This window comes from Caretta caretta, chromosome 10, assembly GCF_965140235.1.
Source record: "Caretta caretta isolate rCarCar2 chromosome 10, rCarCar1.hap1, whole genome shotgun sequence".
NCBI classification, from domain to species: domain Eukaryota; kingdom Metazoa; phylum Chordata; order Testudines; family Cheloniidae; genus Caretta; species Caretta caretta.
Genome location: NC_134215.1, coordinates 83516565 through 83535850, shown reverse-complemented (window position 1 = coordinate 83535850; position 19286 = coordinate 83516565). Strand labels below are relative to the sequence as shown.

General features: G+C 41.1%; 1 protein-coding gene across 2 annotated transcripts in view; it reads right to left on the bottom strand.

Annotated features, from left to right (window-relative positions):
- Positions 1–19286, bottom strand: part of SPG11 (SPG11 vesicle trafficking associated, spatacsin) — a 63879-nt gene that overhangs the window by 3205 nt on the left and 41388 nt on the right. The window contains exons 28-38 of one of the 2 annotated variants that reach the window (XM_048867452.2): positions 13709–13871; positions 12985–13199; positions 11591–12335; positions 10604–10746; positions 8533–8731; positions 7605–7742; positions 4342–4475; positions 3532–3639; positions 2675–2843; positions 1685–1773; positions 888–1043 (exon numbers count right to left, since the gene is read on the bottom strand). In XM_048867452.2, coding sequence (XP_048723409.2) covers positions 888–1043; positions 1685–1773; positions 2675–2843; positions 3532–3639; positions 4342–4475; positions 7605–7742; positions 8533–8731; positions 10604–10746; positions 11591–12335; positions 12985–13199; positions 13709–13871 — 2259 coding nt within the window. The remainder of the gene's footprint in view (positions 1–887; positions 1044–1684; positions 1774–2674; positions 2844–3531; positions 3640–4341; positions 4476–7604; positions 7743–8532; positions 8732–10603; positions 10747–11590; positions 12336–12984; positions 13200–13708; positions 13872–19286) is intronic. The other variant, XM_048867453.2, reaches the window with a different exon arrangement.

The following is a 19286-nucleotide window of genomic DNA, read 5'->3' as shown; positions in this document are numbered from 1 at the left end:
ATCTTTTTTGAAATGGAGCGACCACATTAGCACACAGCATTCAAGATGTGGACGTACCATGAATTTATACAGAGGCAATATGATATTTTCTGCCTTATCTGTCCCTTTCTTAATGATTCCCAACATTCTGTTCACTTTTTTGACTGCCGCTGCACACTGAGTGGATGATTTCAGAGAACTATCCCAATGACTCCAAGATCTTTCTTGAGTGGTAACAGCCAATTTAGATCCCATCATTTAATATGTATAGCTGGGATTATGTTTTCCAATGTGCATTACCTTGCATTAATCAACACTGAATTTCATCTGCCATTTTGTTGCCCAGTCACCCAGTTCTGAGAGATCCTTTTGTAGCTAACATATAAACACAGAGTAGCAGGTCCCCTTGACATTTCTTTAAGAACATGGCAAGAGGGGGAAAGAAAGGACAAGACATGGCAAAATAGGGGTCACTGAACAGCCAGTGAAAAGGTCCAAAGGCCACACAACTGGGAAACATATTTTGTCTGGAGAATTCATCTCCTTTAACTTTGAAAACCAAAGAGGCCAGAATATTCTCACTTCGACTTGCTGTTGGAGGGAGGGTCCATCTCTGGTGTTGAAGGGCTATTGGTTCTCTTTAAAAAGTCTTTGTTTCTGTCTGAGGTCCTTCTTGCCTTAAGTGAATTCCAGAAGCTGAGAAGGAAAATGCCTTTTCCCATTGGCTTCCCACACTGCTGGGGCTACAGGTGCTGTCACCTGCCTGTAACATGGCCACTGCCACCAGCTGTCTTTATTCTCAAACATATTTTCTATTATAAACCTGGGGAGCAGCATTTCACCTTGTGAGCCTTTATAGTGCTGTGGTGAGTGAAATGGATGCAGCATCCCTTACTCAGTCACTTTACCTGGTAGAATCTGGGCAGGGACATGATGCAATCCATCAGGTTCTGTCTGTTCAGGTTAATCAACATCGTGCTCTGATTCGTGTTCAGAAAATGAAGCTGGAGGGTTATCAGCTTTGTCAACCGGTTGCAGCGCAAGGACTGGCGGATACAGGAATCCTAATTCAAGAGTCAAAACAGAAAAGCAAAACCAAGCTCCTGGCGTAACGTTTCTATCGGAAAGCTGGGGTGCATGTTCCCAAGCACAGCTCCGGAGGCTTCAGACCTATCTTAGTATTTTGTCTTGTAAATCACTGCAGTTGCTTTGATTAATCACTTTTAATGCACCTATATATGAAGCCCCACTCAGCAACTCAATTTTATTGTAATAAGTGGAGGCCAGTCTTTAATCACACCTTTAATACTGTTCTATTTTCCCTCACCCCAGATTAAAACGGTTAGCTCAGCACCAAAGCCAACTGATTCTCTCCTTCCCATGAGATGAAAGCTTCTAAATTTAATCCCAGACACTAAATGCTGAGCAGGGAGCAACAAGTTACTCTTTGATTCAGTGGTCACGTGGATAAGCAGGCTCAGGTATTAGGCTCTGTCAGAGGGATCTCTTTTGCCCCTGCCCTGCAATGTGGCACATCATGGGTGGCTGCTTCAAAAGCTCCTTTTCCTCTCCAACCAGGATGGGTCTCTGAGCATCACTCCCAGGGAAGCTCTGCCTACTATTCAGCCTTAATCCATCTCTCAGCCTTCCTTGGCCAATGCTGATAATTAATACTTTACAAAGTTCCAATTCCATCTCAATTTACCTTAGAATAACTTTCGGCTGCATCAATAAAGAGTGTCAGAGCTTTCATCAACAGTTTCTTTAAGTTAGGCACATCTCTGAGAGACTCTTCTGAAACAGAAAAAGAACTTTAAAACAAGCACCCAAGGCTTTTACAGCTGCAGCAGCAGACAATATGCAACAAACACTTTTGTAACTCACATTTGAAAATTTCTGTCTAACGACATTTCAGAAGGCAGCAACATGCCAAAATACCTTAGAAAGCATCTCATGCGCTAACTCTGCACAAAGCATAAGAAATGCTGCTCTGCTGTGTACAGAACAAAATTCCAAGCAATTACAATAATCCAATCAGGAGTTTTAAAGGCAATTTGAAAACAAATACAAAATATCCATTTGCTTTTGTCATGTGTGTCGACTGCCCTCAACAAACCAGGTTAAGGAAAGCATTCAACAGAACTCAAGTGTTTTAGATCCCTTTACACCCCCACTGGGTCTTGTTCCACAGTGACACTCCTGCATGCTCCATTCATTATGACATCAGACATGCATGAAACCACTGGAAGTTTAGGCTGATTAAAGTATCTATTATACCCACAAAGGTAGAAAATACTTTGAAAACGGAATAATGTCCTAACACACTAGGACGCACCTGGTTAGTGGTGCTAATGGGGTTTTCCACCAGCACAAAACCCAGGAACACCACAACTTTCTGGAAAGGAAGAGCAACAAAATAATACCTCTGAGCCTGGCTAGTTGGGCCACTCAGTGCATCCTGCTGATGGAAATGGATTTTTCCATTTTTACGTGCAGGTCAGCAGGAAAGGCAACTGGAACTGTGTTTACTAGCCATATCTCACTTAAACAACAATGCATCTGACAGAAAAAATGCCCTTAATTTATAAAGTATTTTAAATTAAGCCAATTTTTGATTATGTACAGCGATGCAATATGCTTATACGAGAAGCTATATTCAAACACACTTAGTCTTGGTTCCGTAATTCCTACTCACCCCATGGTTGAGATTCAATGAGCTTAAGCTGTATACAAGCAGCTGCCTCATGATTCTCTCCAATTTCTCGACACATGCTAAAGCACAGGGCTATCATATTGTGCTTTTCACTGTCCCCTGGCCGACAGCGCTTTATGTAATCTAGCAGAGCTGTCTTCAGCGTTCCACTCTGGTTAGGAGAAAGGGCATCAGAACAGGCATTCAAAAGAGTTGTGGTTTTGGTTTTTATTAAAGAACTTGCAAGAAAAATCAAATCCAGAACAATTTTCAAAAAAAGTGGTCAGCACACCACCTTAAGTTTCCCCTCAAACATTTCAACACATAATGGGAATATGATTAAAGTATCACTGAGAATAGCAGACTCCTAATGATACTTAACAGAATTGCTAAAATCTGGCAGCCTCCAAATTTCTGTATGTTTAATTGTAAGTCAGCACTCTGTAACAGAGTATCTATCATGTAAAACACAAAGAGGGTCCAACCTAGCACAAAATATATAGGGTCCTCCAAATTTCTATTACTGAAGTTGAGAGAAATAGCTGTTTTCCTTCCCTCCTGCACTGATTTTTACTGTGTCTAGGACATCATGAGACAATCTAAGCTGTTAAAGTAACCACGTGAGTCTCTTTATAACTATATGCAAGAAAGAAGAAAACATGGTAAAGTATTTCACTTAAAATTGTGATTTGTATTCATCAACCATTTAAAGACATTCGCTTTGTAGAGTGAGATTTTAATCCCAATACTCAAATTATTAAACTCCCCAGATAACGTACTGGCAGTGAAGGTATCCATTTTTTCACTCACTCTCACTCACACACGTTACTAGGTTTTTTGGTTTTGTTTTTTGCACCTACCGGGTCCAACTTTTTTCTCATAAGCACTTCAAAGTAATGTTTCTCATGCAGCAGATCGAATATGTACGTCATTTCATTATATCTTCCAATACCAGTAAGGAGTCGGACCTTTAGAGAGAACGGCATAAAGATCAGTGGATGATGGAAAATCTTATCTCACAAAGGAGCAGCCATGTATATTAGGGTTAGTTTGTTCCCTTTTAAAAATTTTTTTAATTTTGTTTGTTTGTTTTAAAAGGCAAAATGATCAACAGCCCAAATAACCACCCCCCAAAAAGTAAAGCTTTCCATCACGTGCAATCCATGCAGTGAGCTTTCCAGTCCCCTCCAGTAATTCCAACTTGGAATGATATCTCATGTCACTAAGCAGGTATGTTTCAAGTCAGGTGCGGCCTTTACTAAGCAGCAATAGAGGATGCAGGTTAGCTTGGTAATGTGGATCATTGCATTTCACAAAACAATGTCTGACAAACCTTGAAATTCCAAAACCAAGACATTGCATGCTCCCCACCCCTCCATTCTGCCACAGCCTCATCCATTTTTCTAACAAACTATTATGGTGGTCCCTTTGTGATGTGGAAACCTGGCCAGTAGTAGCTGTGATCATCAGGCCACAAAACACACATCACAAAGGTAACAACCTTTGGGCTCTATAGATGTAGGCTGGACAAAGACTAGTGACCTAGAGATGAAAGCTTTGTATTCCAATTCCATGAGCCATCTAGTCCACATGCTCACGTGGTTTGCTACCATTTGCATGGAGAGCTGTGTACAGAGTGTGGTTAGCACAGTATGGTGATGGATACATACCACAAGGCCGAACTCCTCATTAGGGGCCAAGTGTGCCTCAGTGAGAAGTCGAGCAGTTTGCAGGACTCTAATAATTCCTTCCATGTGACATGTCAGACTAAAGCAATTATGGGCCAAAATCAGCAGCTCTGTAGCTAGAGAATGAGAAAATGTGGGTGGTTCAGTTAACAAGCTGAGGAAGTTAGTCATTGCATCTCTGTTGAAATCGCTGCTAACTCGGCAGATGATTTACCATTTTTCAAGTTACAAGCACTAGAAGTGAATCAGAGGCATCTACTAGCCCTTTACAGCTTCTGTAACTGGACACATTCAGTCTGATTCAGTTGCTGCTAGAATCTGACCCTTTGGATTATTCTCTGCAATGTGAATATAATCCTTACAAGGAAAGGAGACTGCTTGACAAATGCACAGCATATGGACCAGCCACCATCATACCAGGTCAGTTCTCAATTTAAAAAGGTAAGTGTGATGGGATCTACCCCACACAGGCGATGAGAGGGCTAATGTGGGCCTGAGAGGCCAATTAACACCACATGGTTACACCTGGAGGGTGGCCAAGGCCCAATTAAAGATGAGTTCCAGCTGGGGGAAGCCGAATAGTTTCTATAAAGACAGGATACTCAGAGTAGGAGGTGGCTACAGTGAGAGAAGGAAATAACTGCAGTCCTTCTCGGAGCAGTACAGAATGGACCTGAAGAGAGACAGAAACCACCAGGGTGAAGCAGGTTTGAGTGATAAGCTCTGACAAAAGGGCAGGACCTGGGCCTACAGAGAAAAAACCCAGGGAGGCATTCAACTGAAGAGGAGCTTCAGGAGGGTGTTTACACCCTTGGACAGGCCCTGATGGGAGAGGGCATCAGGGTGAAGGAGACTCCTGTAGTTGGCCTGAGAAGAGGCCACCTGACAGGCAGACAGCCTTGGGATAGACAGGAACGAAGGATCCAGAGTAGAGACAAGACTCCCACGAGGTAACTCTTGAGAGTCAGCATTCTGCAGAAGAATAGAGAGTTGGGGAAGGGACACAGGATGGATTAAAAATGTAAGCACAAGGGAGGGGGAAGAAGTTGCTTCCACTGTAGTTTGTGTTTTGCTTTTGAGTTTGGTAAGAAGTCTCCAGAGGAGCCGTGGGGCCACTACTCTGCGTGGAACAGAAGAGGAGCCCTAGGGGAACGAAAGACATTATATCAATGTCTGTCAAGTGGGACACTGCCCATGTGGGACACTGACACTGCAGAAGACGAGAGACTGTGAAGTGACCTGGCCAGAGGTCCAAGTCATGAGAAGAGAGACCACAGAAGGACCGGAGTGGCAGGGGGTGGTAAATAAAGACCTGCTACATCATGTCCAGCCATGAGACGGCGCTGAAGCAATAAGTCCATTTTTCCACACTAAGATCCAAAGTTTTGCATCTTGGTTTGAAAAGACCATTCATATATTTGATATACCAGGTGGGATTTGAGATGGAACAAGTTCACTCATCCACAATTTAAAATGGATTAAATGTATCCATTTGCAGATAAACCATTTTACTAGAACACAGATGAAAGATTCACATTTGGCTGATTAATGGGGCAGGGTCTGGAAGCAGGAGACTTGGTGTTTTACTTTATGAAACATTGTGGGGTGGAGGAGGGGAGGAGATACGATTTTATGTATGTATCCAGGCTTGTGTGACAGTGTCCTTCACTGTCGCACCTGAAACTAGCCAGCAGGGAAAAGGGTTAACCATGGACTCAGAGCAGGGATATAAACAGGTGGCAGGGGAAGAGGATGCTCTCCCCAGGGAAGAGAAGAGCTAAGAAGGCTCCCAGGCACAGACAGAAAAGGAAATGGGAAGCTATTTTACTTATCCATAATCATTACACTGGAATTACTCTGGTGACCCAAACTTAACGCCCCCAAGGTGTGCAAAAATGTGTTCAAAAAGTTAATAAATGACTAGCCTATTATGAAATTCTTTTTCCTATAGAGAATCGGTTTTACTATACCATAACAGCACCATAACAATGGGATCCTGCTCCATGACAGCTCCTAGGCACCACCACGATACAAACACACACACGCTACTTTGTCACTCATTATAAATGTTAGCTATTACACCACATAAATGACAAATACATGCAAGGTGCATCATAATTTAAAACCTTCACCAGCATGTAATCAACACATTTCAGAACATCAAACTAATCGCTCATTCCCATTCCATTCATAAAAATGTTGTTCTACTCCAATACCTAAACATTACACTTGGAAAAGCTATAGAACTCTGGCATAATTGAATGTTCCCTGGGACTTCTTTTAAAGTCTGTACCCCACATTTAACAATCAGTATATGAAAACAGCATTTGTCCTACATTGTATTTCCAAAATAAGGGGGCAAAGTTAAGGTTGGGTGACAGTGCAAGCCCCCTGGGATAAAAGCGACTGATGAAAGATTATATCGAAGTGGAAAACTGTCTGGATCTTTTAATTGTTCATTCTTTTAAAAAAAATCTAAAAAAAAGTGTTGGGGGGGGGAGGAGGAGTAATTAGCTGGATTCTATTGTAACACACTTTCAACCTTAACTTTAACCAAGATTTTGTTTCTGAATAAAGCTCTTTTCAGGCTGTAGATTACCCCAACGTACTAGAGAGGCTATGAATGGAGATCTTCCAGTTGCACCTGTGTTAATTTTAGTAATCTTTGGGACAGAGAACTTTCACTAAAATCCTTTTTCTCAGAGGTACATTTTCAGTATTATAAAGGATCTTACTTAGCCACTGCTGGCTGGCTGCTAAAAGTATCTTGGCTACATTTTGTAAGCGTAATTACACCATGTCCATGAATGGACAGCTATACAACGGGAATGAAGTTTTAGCCAAAGACAACCTATAAATATTTAACAAAGAACTATGTAAAATACCAGGCTGCTAAATCACTTTCTTAAGAATTTGGCCAGAAGACTTTTCTAAATCCATCCACAAAACTTTAAATAACTTATTGACTTGAAATTTCCAAGCTATTAGTACAAGAACTCCTCTTCAGTCTTAGAGAGGATAGTGAATTCATGTATGGATGCCCTAGGTACTTATGCTTTGATCTATTTCTTATGAATACATTTTGAAATCTCTCTCTAATAATTTTTAGCGTTTTTAGAAAAAAAATTAGCAATGAATATTCCCCTCACCAGTGCTCCAAATGCTTCATGATGTAATACAGAGCCCAAAATAGCCAATGTTATTATAATGCTAGTTACATATAGTATTATTTGCTATTTACTTACTGCAAGATAGTTCCCCACAGGGTACAGATGAAATTTTATCCAATAACTTCATGCCAACCAGTGTATGATCCTTGCACAATTTGGCCAACTCTAGGAATGCTTGAGTCTCATCTGCTGGATTCACAATCTGCTTTTGCCCTGTGCATATGTGAAAGACACAGACAGACAGTTATGTTACAAACACTAATTGTTCTTGGAGGAAAGGTGAGCTACGTTTATGGAAAACAGCGTATCCTCTTCCTGCCTGATGCAGGGGCTGGAACTAAATAATCCAAGAGGGCCCTTTTAGTCCAGTCATTTATGTCTAAAAGTCACACATCTTTTCTTTGCCAGATCAACCCAATACAAACCCACTGCATGTCTATATTGTTTGTTACAACTAAGACTGGTTGTTTCTTATTCAAAAATACATTGACTTTGCCACAGCTAAAAAAAGCCTCCCCATTTATAGAAAATAATTCAAACAGATTCACATCATTTTGAGCAAAATATCATTTATTTTGCCAGGAAAAAAAAAAATCTTTAAAATACCAGGCCACTCTCCCATTCTTGCCTTTGTAAGAAATTAATGGAGGAGTCTTGTCCACAAGTTGGATGGCTGGAGTTACAAAGGCCATGACTTGTTATTTAAAAAAACCCAGATAGCACATTTTTTGCTATTAAAAGTCTTGTTTGTAAGAGCCTTAATTAAAGCAACAAAGCACTGGATACAACAAGGTAAACAGTGAACAACACTTAATACATTAATAGAGCTTTACAATTTCAAAGTATTGCCTAAATGCTGAATACTATAGTTACCACATATACACAGTCAGCAAGTGTTTTTCAAACACACACACACACACACAAAATTTACAAACTAAAAGTTTTTCTAAAAGGACTTTAGGTGCATGCAGAGGTGAAACACACAACAAACCACCATCATCACCTTTTCTTTCAGAAGATACCAGTAACTCCTGCATGATTTCTTCAGCCACAAGTTCTGCCACAGTTTCAGACTGGAGACCCTGTGTTTTGATGAACATCTGGGCTTTCTTGCATCTGTCAGGCTGCTGCGATGAAAGGATCGCTCGAAGCACTTTTTCAGAATCATGGGCTGATATTTCACCGTAGGAGCAATTCAGTTCCTAAGAAGAATACAGCACATTTAAAAAATGCTACATAGAATATCAGGGTTGGAAGGTACCTCAGGAGGTCATCTAGTGCAACCCCCGGCTCAAAGCAGGACCAATCCCCAATTTTTGCCCCAGATCCCTAAGTGGCCCCCTCAAGGATTGAACTCAGAACCGTGGGTTTAGCAGGACAATGCTCAAACCACTGAGCCCTAGAGGAAAATGCGCATGTTGGAGTAGGTATTCACCAACAAAGCTCTATCATATTGAAAACTCAATGCAAGGTTATTCAAAATCGTGTGTGAAAAAGCAGATGTAGGTCTAACCCATCTTTGCACCAATCAATATTGCATTGATTTGTGTATGTTAACTACTAAGGGTTTGATACAAGAAAGCATTTTAACGTTTAACTTTTTGCTTGAAGTAAATGTGTGCTGAACAGCTGTCCTGTTTCTTAATTGTGGACTGTATCAAAACAGATAAAACATGCTTTCACAAGCTAGAATTTTCTTGTTTTACTAAAGATCATTCCATAGTGTTCACTGATCAGATTTACCTTCTCACCGCCAAATAATCCCAAAGCCTCAATACAAAAGATGCAAATTCCAGCTTAAAAAGAATACTACATGTAAAGATAGATAGCCCCTCAGAAAGAAGAAGTAGACACTGATGTGTCCACGATACTAGACTAGATACACTGCTGGTTTGATCCAGCAGCGCAAATGCTATGTTCCAAAACTAAGGGGCAAATCTTGGGGAAGGGACAAAGAACGTGTTTAGTGGTTTTGCTCCATGAGAAAACGTCTGGAGCAGGATCCTCTGCCCCAACCTGTACAGCTGGGCTACAGCCACACATGAAGGCCACAAAGAAGAGGAGCAGCAGCAGATGTAGCCCACTACTTTTGCCACCCCTGGGGTTAGCCCGGTGGATCTGCATAATCTTACGGGCCTACCTGCAAACGTCCCTGTAGTAGAGAGCTGCCATAGAACAGAGGGTTTTAAATCCACTCAGGTTTTAAATTGATGTTAGGCCTTCAGAAGGCAACATAATTTTTAGACTTAAAGTACCAAAATGACTAATAAACAATTTATTTTTAGCACATGATAAAAAGGTCAATTAAAGAGACATAGATAGAAATTTGGCTTAATGAAGTAAGATGACAGATCGGAAGGGTTTTGTTCATTTCAATACTTATAGAATCATAGAATATCAGGGTTGGAAGGGACCCCAGAAGGTCATCTAGTCCAACCCCCTGCTCGAAGCAGGACCAATTCCCAGTTAAATCATCCCAGCCAGGGCTTTGTCAAGCCTGACCTTAAAAACCTCTAAGGAAGGAGATTCTACCACCTCCCTAGGTAACGCATTCCAGTTTTTCACCACCCTCTTAGTGAAAAAGTTTTTCCTAATATCCAATCTAAACCTCCCCCACTGCAACTTGAGACCATTACTCCTCGTTCTGTCATCTGCTACCATTGAGAACAGTCTAGAGCCATCCTCTTTGGAACCCCCTTTCAGGTAGTTGAAAGCAGCTATCAAATCCCCCCTCATTTTTCTCTTCTGCAGGCTAAACAATCCCAGCTCCCTCAGCCTCTCCTCATAACTCATGTGTTCCAGACCCCTAATCATTTTTGTTGCCCTTCGCTGGACTCTCTCCAATTTATCCACATTTATCCACTTGATCATATCTAGGATTTGTCTGAGTAGTGGGCCATGTTACCATTTGATAAATATCCCCCTTATTTTTCGTTTCAGCACTCAAAAGTGTTCAGGAATGAATACCTCGTACATTATTGTGTGACCTCACAATAGCTTTAGTCTCCATAACTCTGTGGGTTGGCTTGAGGCAAGCAACATTATAGTTTTGGTAAATGTTGCCAGACACATACCTTCGAAAGCTCATACAAACAGAGGACTTGTCTGCAGTAGTTTCTCCCATGAACACACTCATCTATTAGAGTCGTCAGACTGGTCATTACCAGATCATCTGGAGATGGAGCCAGGACATGTGACCAATTTTCTATGCTTGAGGCTGGAAGCAAAGTGAATACTGCAAATGCACATCTCAAAGGAAAAAGCACATGGGTAGGGCTTGTCAAAACAAAGGCTCACACCCAGAATAAAACTTTAGGAATCAGGGCAAATATTATGTGCTAAACTTTTTCATCAATCTTTAAAAACGGAACTCACAGTATCTGTGAATGGGAGAGGTACCCTAATGAGGTTTTAGGAGATAAGCATCATTAAATAAACACCACACAACACAGTATTATCAAATACAACATTCTTAAAGCCATCTGAATACAAGTGTATAAAGCAGCCCAGACAATGTTCAGCTATCTTTCTGCAGCCTCAAAATGGGAATAATACATTTTGTTCTAGCAAGAAACATTCTAGTTCTAGCTAACAGATTACAGATTTACTAAGATTGTGTGCCCATACACTCACATACAGATGACATATAAGATGTTATCACTATTTTTTCCACTATTAATAGAAAACAACGTTCCCTTATAACATGCAAATATTGGGAAAAAATGTACTAATAAAAAAATCTTCCCCACACTGCAGCACTAGAAACTACAATCAAGCTTATCTAAAATTTGTATTCCAAAAGCAGGAATGTAGATTAGCATTGTGCTGTCCTATAGCACTTTGGCTGAAGAGAACTGCAAATCTATTAAGAATGGATATTCAAAGGATGACATGAGATTGTTTATAGAATAATCTTGCCTGAAGTATATAAATTCAGTGTGGGATGTTGTTAGAAATTCCCCAGAGATTTCTGGGGAAATTAATTTTGTTACACAAAGGAGGAACCTATAGAAATCTGACAACTTGTCACATGTCTGCAGCTGACTGCTAGGATTACTTACTGCTTTGTAATCTTCTGGGCTGCGTGTCTCTCTCATCTGCTGTATCTCCCACCAGAAGAATAGCTCGAATATCTGGGTGTAAGCTGTTTAGATCAGCCTCCCCTGAGGCCAGTGCTCTGCAGTGCAATACCAAAGAAACATCTCTGCTATAAAAGTGAAAATACCGGCAAACACGGCTGGCTTCGTGTATGCTTCCTTCATCTAGAAGACGTCCAATCAGAAAGCGAAGTGATTCTACCTCAGCTTTATCCAGAATGTTTTCAGACATATCTTGGAATGCAAGGCCATCAAGTTGTAAATATTTTGATGTATTCAGAGCAGTTAGCTTTGAAAAGGAAAACTCCTTAGCTAAGCTATCAAAGGAAAGTTCACCACTCGCTGAAACCTGGTGAGAAAATCTTGACTTGACCAACACATCGTCTCTATTTAAGGTTTGTTGTGCAATGCAACAAAGCCAGATCTGTTTCTCTATTTCTTCCAATTTGTCCAGGGTCACAGAGTCACTCTGTGCTAGCCAGTGGCCAGCCAAGGTAAGCAGCAGGTGTTTCTCCATAATGCTGTTTACCTTCTCATCAGCTGAAGGTTCAGACACTGCGTTTGCCTCCGCTAAGAAAAAGGCAGATGCTGCTTTGCTGGAGACGGAATTTCTCATAAAACGGTCATGACATTTTTTCCAGAAGTTAATTCTAGTTTGTTTTTGATGCCACGGTCCAATGTGCTCTAAGAGATGTAAATCTTGAAGTACCTGCACAATTCATAAACGCCTTAAAGGACTTATCCTACAGAAACAATTCTCACTTCTTGAATAAACATGTACCAATATTAGAACACCACAATACTGAATTACCATCCCAGGCTGTAAAGTACTCGGCACACCCGTTTTTCTGGAGAAATAAAAGTAACAGAATGCAGCAAGTAACAAAATGCCACCATTTTACTCAGCACAGGATTCTAAAAGTTTAGATGACTAGCAGATAAACTGAATAATATTTCAAATTAGTTTCAGAGTAGCAGCCGTGTTAGTCTGTATTCGCAAAAAGAAAAGGAGGACTAGTGGCACCTTAGAGAGTAACCAATTTATTTGAGCATAAGCTTTCGTGAGCTACAGCTCACTTCATCGGATGCATTCGATGAAGTGAGCTGTAGCTCACGAAAGCTCATGCTCAAATAAATTGGTTAGTCTCTAAGGTGCCACTAGCACTCCTTTTCTTATTTCAAATTAGGCAATTTATGCATGCCATTTCTAGGTCCTTCTGGATGGCATCCTCATGTTGGTGAAAAGTTAACACTTTTGATACCATCAGACATATGGGAGCTTAACAACCAGAAAAGAAACTTGACTGTGCAAACATTTTACTTTAAGTAAAAAACAGCATTAGATAACTATACTATACCTCTTGGATAACCACACTGTCCACAGGCAGTTCAGCTAATTCTGCAACCTTCCTCGCCAGTGAGAACAATCCTCTCTCTTGCAGCTGCTCTAGAACTGATCTGCATTCATTCTGAAAATATTCTGTGTCATAACTGGTCAGGATAGAGCGATTAATAGATATAGATGAATCCTTCAAAATCTGACTGAGTGCACACAGTTTCTTCACATCTGGGCCTGTTTCAAAAGAGACAGTACAAATATTAAGGCAACTATTCTTTAACTGAAGAAGTCACTGATATACATTTTCAACAACATGTAAGCCTGTGGGGAACGGAGTATATGTATAATATGTTTAACATACTAAAGTTTCATATGATCACAATGAATTTTCAGTTTAGAACTGGAACATTTCTGTTCATTTTCCATACATTTTTCACTAGTTTCACACCAGCTCCAAAAGAAGCCTATATTTTCTTCCACAGCTTTCTGTAAAAAACTAAATCTGGCTTCAGAAATTCCTTCACATTATACTACATTACTACCTGCAGATTTACAATAAAAGTTTATCACGTTTTCCTTTTTCCATAAAAATAGTAACATACTCCAAGCTACAGTATAAAATTAGTGAAGAACATGTAATTTTTAAAGTACACTTCTCATAGGGTTAGATTTTTTAAATCATTCTTATACACTTCAAAGTTGTGAAAGCAACCAGACCATGTAATAGAAAAAATTGTCCTTACCATCAGGTAGAAGTTTATCTATATCTGCAAAGAGCTGTAACAGTTTTCCTAATTCATACTGTGTTCTACATTGCTGCATCATCAATTCAAGAAGAAAGAATGCCTGTGACTCCAGCCATGGTACTGATATTATTGACGGTGTTGGTTTATCTGCAATTTTAAGCTGTTTAAATAAAAAGGATTAATACATTTCTTACAACATATTCTGCAGTGAATATAAATACAACTTGTTTCTAGTTAGATCAGGTCACACTGAAAACCGAATAATACCAATTCTAATATACAATATGTGGCTCCAAAAAGTTGTGATGCTCCATCACCAATATCTTGATTTTAATCTGGAAATAGTTCACTTTCTGTGCATATAGACAAGATTTCTGGCAATTTCCCCTGAAAATCTGTATTAACTGCGTAGATAGAATGTCAAAAAGATCATGGCTCGGTAAGAAAAAAAAACTTCATTAGAAACTAGCAGCCCTGACATATCTCATCTGCTTTATACACATACCCACTACATGGGGTCAGAGCATGATGCGCTGAGTAGGAAAACCAACCTGCCCAACCTTGATTTGAGTCACAAGAAGGAAAACAACCAACACTAAGGACATGAAATGTTAGTTACTAGGAAACCAAGAAAACTGGAAGAACAAAGAGATATAGAGGGGAGAACAGGAGTAATTGTTGTATGTCTAGCTCTGACAATGTAAAGAAAAAGAGTAAAGACATGATTCCAAATATTCCCTCTATGAACTTGAGTCTCAGCAACTTGTGGGCCAAATTCTGTCCCCGGGTAGTTGCTGATCTAGCAAAGCACTTGAGCATGTGCTCAACATTACACATGTGCTTCAGTCCCACTGACACCAATTGCTGAATCAGGGCCTTAATGGGTTGCTTAGGTGTAACTTGGGCCAACTGTTTTCAAAGAATAAGTCAACGTGGTCTTTGAGACTGCTGGCACCAAGGTGATCTTGATGCTTTTTTCAAAAACTTCCATTTTTCAGAAAGCCACCAATATATTCAAGAGCAACTGTTTAGCCTAAGAAGATTTTCTCTGAAAGTTACCACCTTATTAGCACCATCATTTTCACTTTATTTTTAGAATTAATGCTATTTACTAAGGCCCGGAGAATGAGATACCATTACTCACCATAAATAGTACCTTACACTAGAAGGAATTAGTGACTCTAAGAACCCTTCAATGACCACTAGCAAGGGGGGTTACAAGAATATCCTGATGTGTACATTCTAGTTCACCAAAGAATTTCAAGTGAGATCTTAAATAAAAGCCAGAATCATGATGGTCATTAGTATCATTGTGAAAACAAATACCATGTAAGGAGTCATACCATGTATGTAAAAAAAGTACGTTCCTAACACCAGAGAATAAACTGCAAGGGGGTGGAGGTCATCCTGACTCTGAAGTACAGACCATGAACTTTGGGGAATATTGGGGGGAAGACCAGGAAGACACCCCTTTATCCTGCACCTAGGAAGTAATTGGGCAGTGCAATTACATTAAGGAAAATAGGATCTCAACCAGGCTTGGTTGAAATGCTCTTAAAGATATTTTGGTTCAGACAAACTTATTTAGACTAAAGGTTAGCCTGTTAAGTTTAGCTTCCAGGAATCATAATATGATTTTGTTTTATATATAACCCTTCTGTTTCCAGAGTAACAGCCGTGTTAGTCTGTATTCGCAAAAAGAAAAGGAGTACTTGTGGCACCTTAGAGACTAACCAATTTATTTGAGCATGAGCTTTCGTGAGCTACAGCTCACTTCATCGGATGCATACTGTGGAAAGTGTAGAAGATCTTTTTATATACACACAAAGCATGAAAAAATACCTCCTCCCACCCCACTCTCCTGCTGCTAATAGCTTATCTAAAATGATCATCAGGTGGGCCATTTCCAGCACAAATCCAGGTTTTCTCACCCTCCACCCCCCCACACAAATTCACTCTCCTCCTGGTGCTAGCCCATCCAAAGTGACAACTCTTTACATAATCAAGTCGGGCTATTTCCTGCACAAATCCAGGTTTTCTCACATCCCCCCCCACCCCCATACACACACAAACTCACTCTCCTGCTGGTAATAGCTCATCCAAACTGACCACTCTCCAAGTTTAAATCCAAGTTAAACCAAAACATCTGGGGGGGGAGGGGGGGGTTAGGAAAAAACAAGAGGAAACAGGCTACCTTGCATAATGACTTAGCCACTTCCAGTCTCTATTTAAGCCTAAATTAATAGTATCCAATTTGCAAATGAATTCCAATTCAGCGGTTTCTCGCTGGAGTCTGGATTTGAAGTTTTTTTGTTTTAAGATAGCGACCTTCATGTCTGTGATTGCGTGACCAGAGAGATTGAAGTGTTCTCCGACTGGTTTATGAATGTTATAATTCTTGACATCTGATTTGTGTCCATTTATTCTTTTACGTAGAGACTGTCCAGTTTGACCAATGTACATGGCAGAGGGGCATTGCTGGCACATGATGGCATATATCACATTGGTGGATGTGCAGGTGAACGAACCTCTGATGGTGTGGCTGATGTTATTAGGCCCTGTGATGGTGTCCCCTGAATAGATATGTGGGCACAATTGGCAACGGGCTTTGTTGCAAGGATAAGTTCCTGGGTTAGTGGTTCTGTTGTGTGGTATGTGGTTGTTGGTGAGTATTTGCTTCAGGTTGCGGGGCTGTCTGTAGGCAAGGACTGGCCTGTCTCCCAAGACTTGTGAGAGTGTTGGGTCATCCTTTAGGATAGGTTGTAGATCCTTAATAATGCGTTGGAGGGGTTTTAGTTGGGGGCTGAAAGTGACCGCTAGTGGCGTTCTGTTATTTTCTTTGTTAGGCCTGTCCTGTAGTAGGTAACTTCTGGGAACTCTTCTGGCTCTATCAATCTGTTTCTTTACTTCTGCAGGTGGGTATTGTAGTTGTAAGAAAGCTTGACAGAGATCTTGTAGGTGTTTGTCTCTGTCTGAGGGGTTGGAGCAAATGCGGTTGTATCGCAGAGCTTGGCTGTAGACGATGGATCGTGTGGTGTGGTCAGGGTGAAAGCTGGAGGCATGCAGGTAGGAATAGCGGTCAGTAGGTTTCCGGTATAGGGTGGTGTTTATGTGACCATTGTTTATTAGCACTGTAGTGTCCAGGAAGTGGATCTCTTGTGTGGACTGGACCAGGCTGAGGTTGGTGGTGGGATGGAAATTGTTGAAATCATGGTGGAATTCCTCAAGGGCTTCTTTTCCATGGGTCCAGATGATGAAGATGTCATCAATATAGCGCAAGTAGAGTAGGGGCTTTAGGGGACGAGAGCTGAGGAAGCGTTGTTCTAAATCAGCCATAAAAATGTTGGCATACTGTGGGGCCATGCGGGTACCCATAGCAGTGCCGCTGATCTGAAGGTATACATTGTCCCCAAATGTGAAATAGTTATGGGTAAGGACAAAGTCACAAAGTTCAGCCACCAGGTTAGCCGTGACATTATCGGGGATAGTGTTCTTGACGGCTTGTAGTCCATCTTTGTGTGGAATGTTGGTGTAGAGGGCTTCTACATCCATAGTAGCCAGGATGGTTTCCATCCCACCACCAACCTCAGCCTGGTCCAGTCCACACAAGAGATCCACTTCCTGGACACTACAGTGCTAATAAACAATGGTCACATAAACACCACCCTATACCGGAAACCTACTGACCGCTATTCCTACCTGCATGCCTCCAGCTTTCACCCTGACCAAACCACACGATCCATCGTCTACAGCCAAGCTCTGCGATACAACCGCATTTGCTCCAACCCCTCAGACAGAGACAAACACCTACAAGATCTCTGTCAAGCTTTCTTACAACTACAATACCCACCTGCAGAAGTAAAGAAACAGATTGATAGAGCCAGAAGAGTTCCCAGAAGTTACCTACTACAGGACAGGCCTAACAAAGAAAATAACAGAACGCCACTAGCGGTCACTTTCAGCCCCCAACTAAAACCCCTCCAACGCATTATTAAGGATCTACAACCTATCCTAAAGGATGACCCAACACTCTCACAAGTCTTGGGAGACAGGCCAGTCCTTGCCTACAGACAGCCCCGCAACCTGAAGCAAATACTCACCAACAACCACATACCACACAACAGAACCACTAACCCAGGAACTTATCCTTGCAACAAAGCCCGTTGCCAATTGTGCCCACATATCTATTCAGGGGACACCATCACAGGGCCTAATAACATCAGCCACACTATCAGAGGCTCGTTCACCTGCACATCCACCAATGTGATATATGCCATCATGTGCCAGCAATGCCCCTCTGCCATGTATATTGGTCAAACTGGACAGTCTCTACGTAAAAGAATAAATGGACACAAATCAGATGTCAAGAATTATAACATTCATAAACCAGTCGGAGAACACTTCAATCTCTCTGGTCACGCAATCACAGACATGAAGGTCGCTATCTTAAAACAAAAAAACTTCAAATCCAGACTCCAGCGAGAAACTGCTGAATTGGAATTCATTTGCAAATTGGATACTATTAATTTAGGCTTAAATAGAGACTGGGAGTGGCTAAGTCATTATGCAAGGTAGCCTGTTTCCTCTTGTTTTTTCCTACCCCCCCCCCCCTCAGATGTTTTGGTTTAACTTGGATTTAAACTTGGAGAGTGGTCAGTTTAGATGAGCTATTACCAGCAGGAGAGTGAGTTTGTGTGTGTATGGGGGTGGGGGGGGATGTGAGAAAACCTGGATTTGTGCAGGAAATAGCCCGACTTGATTATGTAAAGAGTTGTCACTTTGGATGGGCTAGCACCAGCAGGAGAGTGAATTTGTGTGGGGGGGTGGAGGGTGAGAAAACCTGGATTTGTGCTGGAAATGGCCCACCTGATGATCACTTTAGATAAGCTATTACCAGCAGGACAGTGGGGTGGGAGGAGGTATTGTTTCATATTCTCTGTGTATATATAAAGTCTGCTGCAGTTTCCACGGTATGCATCCGATGAAGTGAGCTGTAGCTCACGAAAAATCATGCTCAAATAAATTGGTTAGTCTCTAAGGTGCCACAAGTACTCCTTTCCTTCTGTTTCCGTTATTCTTATTCATTATCTCTAAAATTTTGATCTTTGATAATAAACTTCTGATTGTTTTCACTATAAATTTGTCTCAGTGTCGTGTTATTTTACAATGAGCCAATCCTGAGCTGAATCACTGAAGCAGGTGTATGCACTGTTCACTTGGGGACAGCAGACCTGGTATTACTGTGAGTGCACCTACTGTCCACCTGGAAGGCAAAGTAAGGCCTGGCATAATCACCCAAGCAAGCTGGACGGAGTTAACAGACTGGAGGTATCAGCGAGGTGACAACCAGTTAAGCACAAGCAGGTCTCCCTCTTACTGGAGGCAGGCGGATAACAAGATGACTCTCAGTCCTGGGCACCCTAAGAACCATCATATAATCCCACTGAAGTCAACAGGATTGCTCATGGAGTAAGATACTACTTCCTGTGAATTAGGGTATCACAATCTGGCCCTAAATAAATCAGATGTACTGATTTAAAATTGCATGTAGTTTATTCAAGCAACCTGCTCCTTT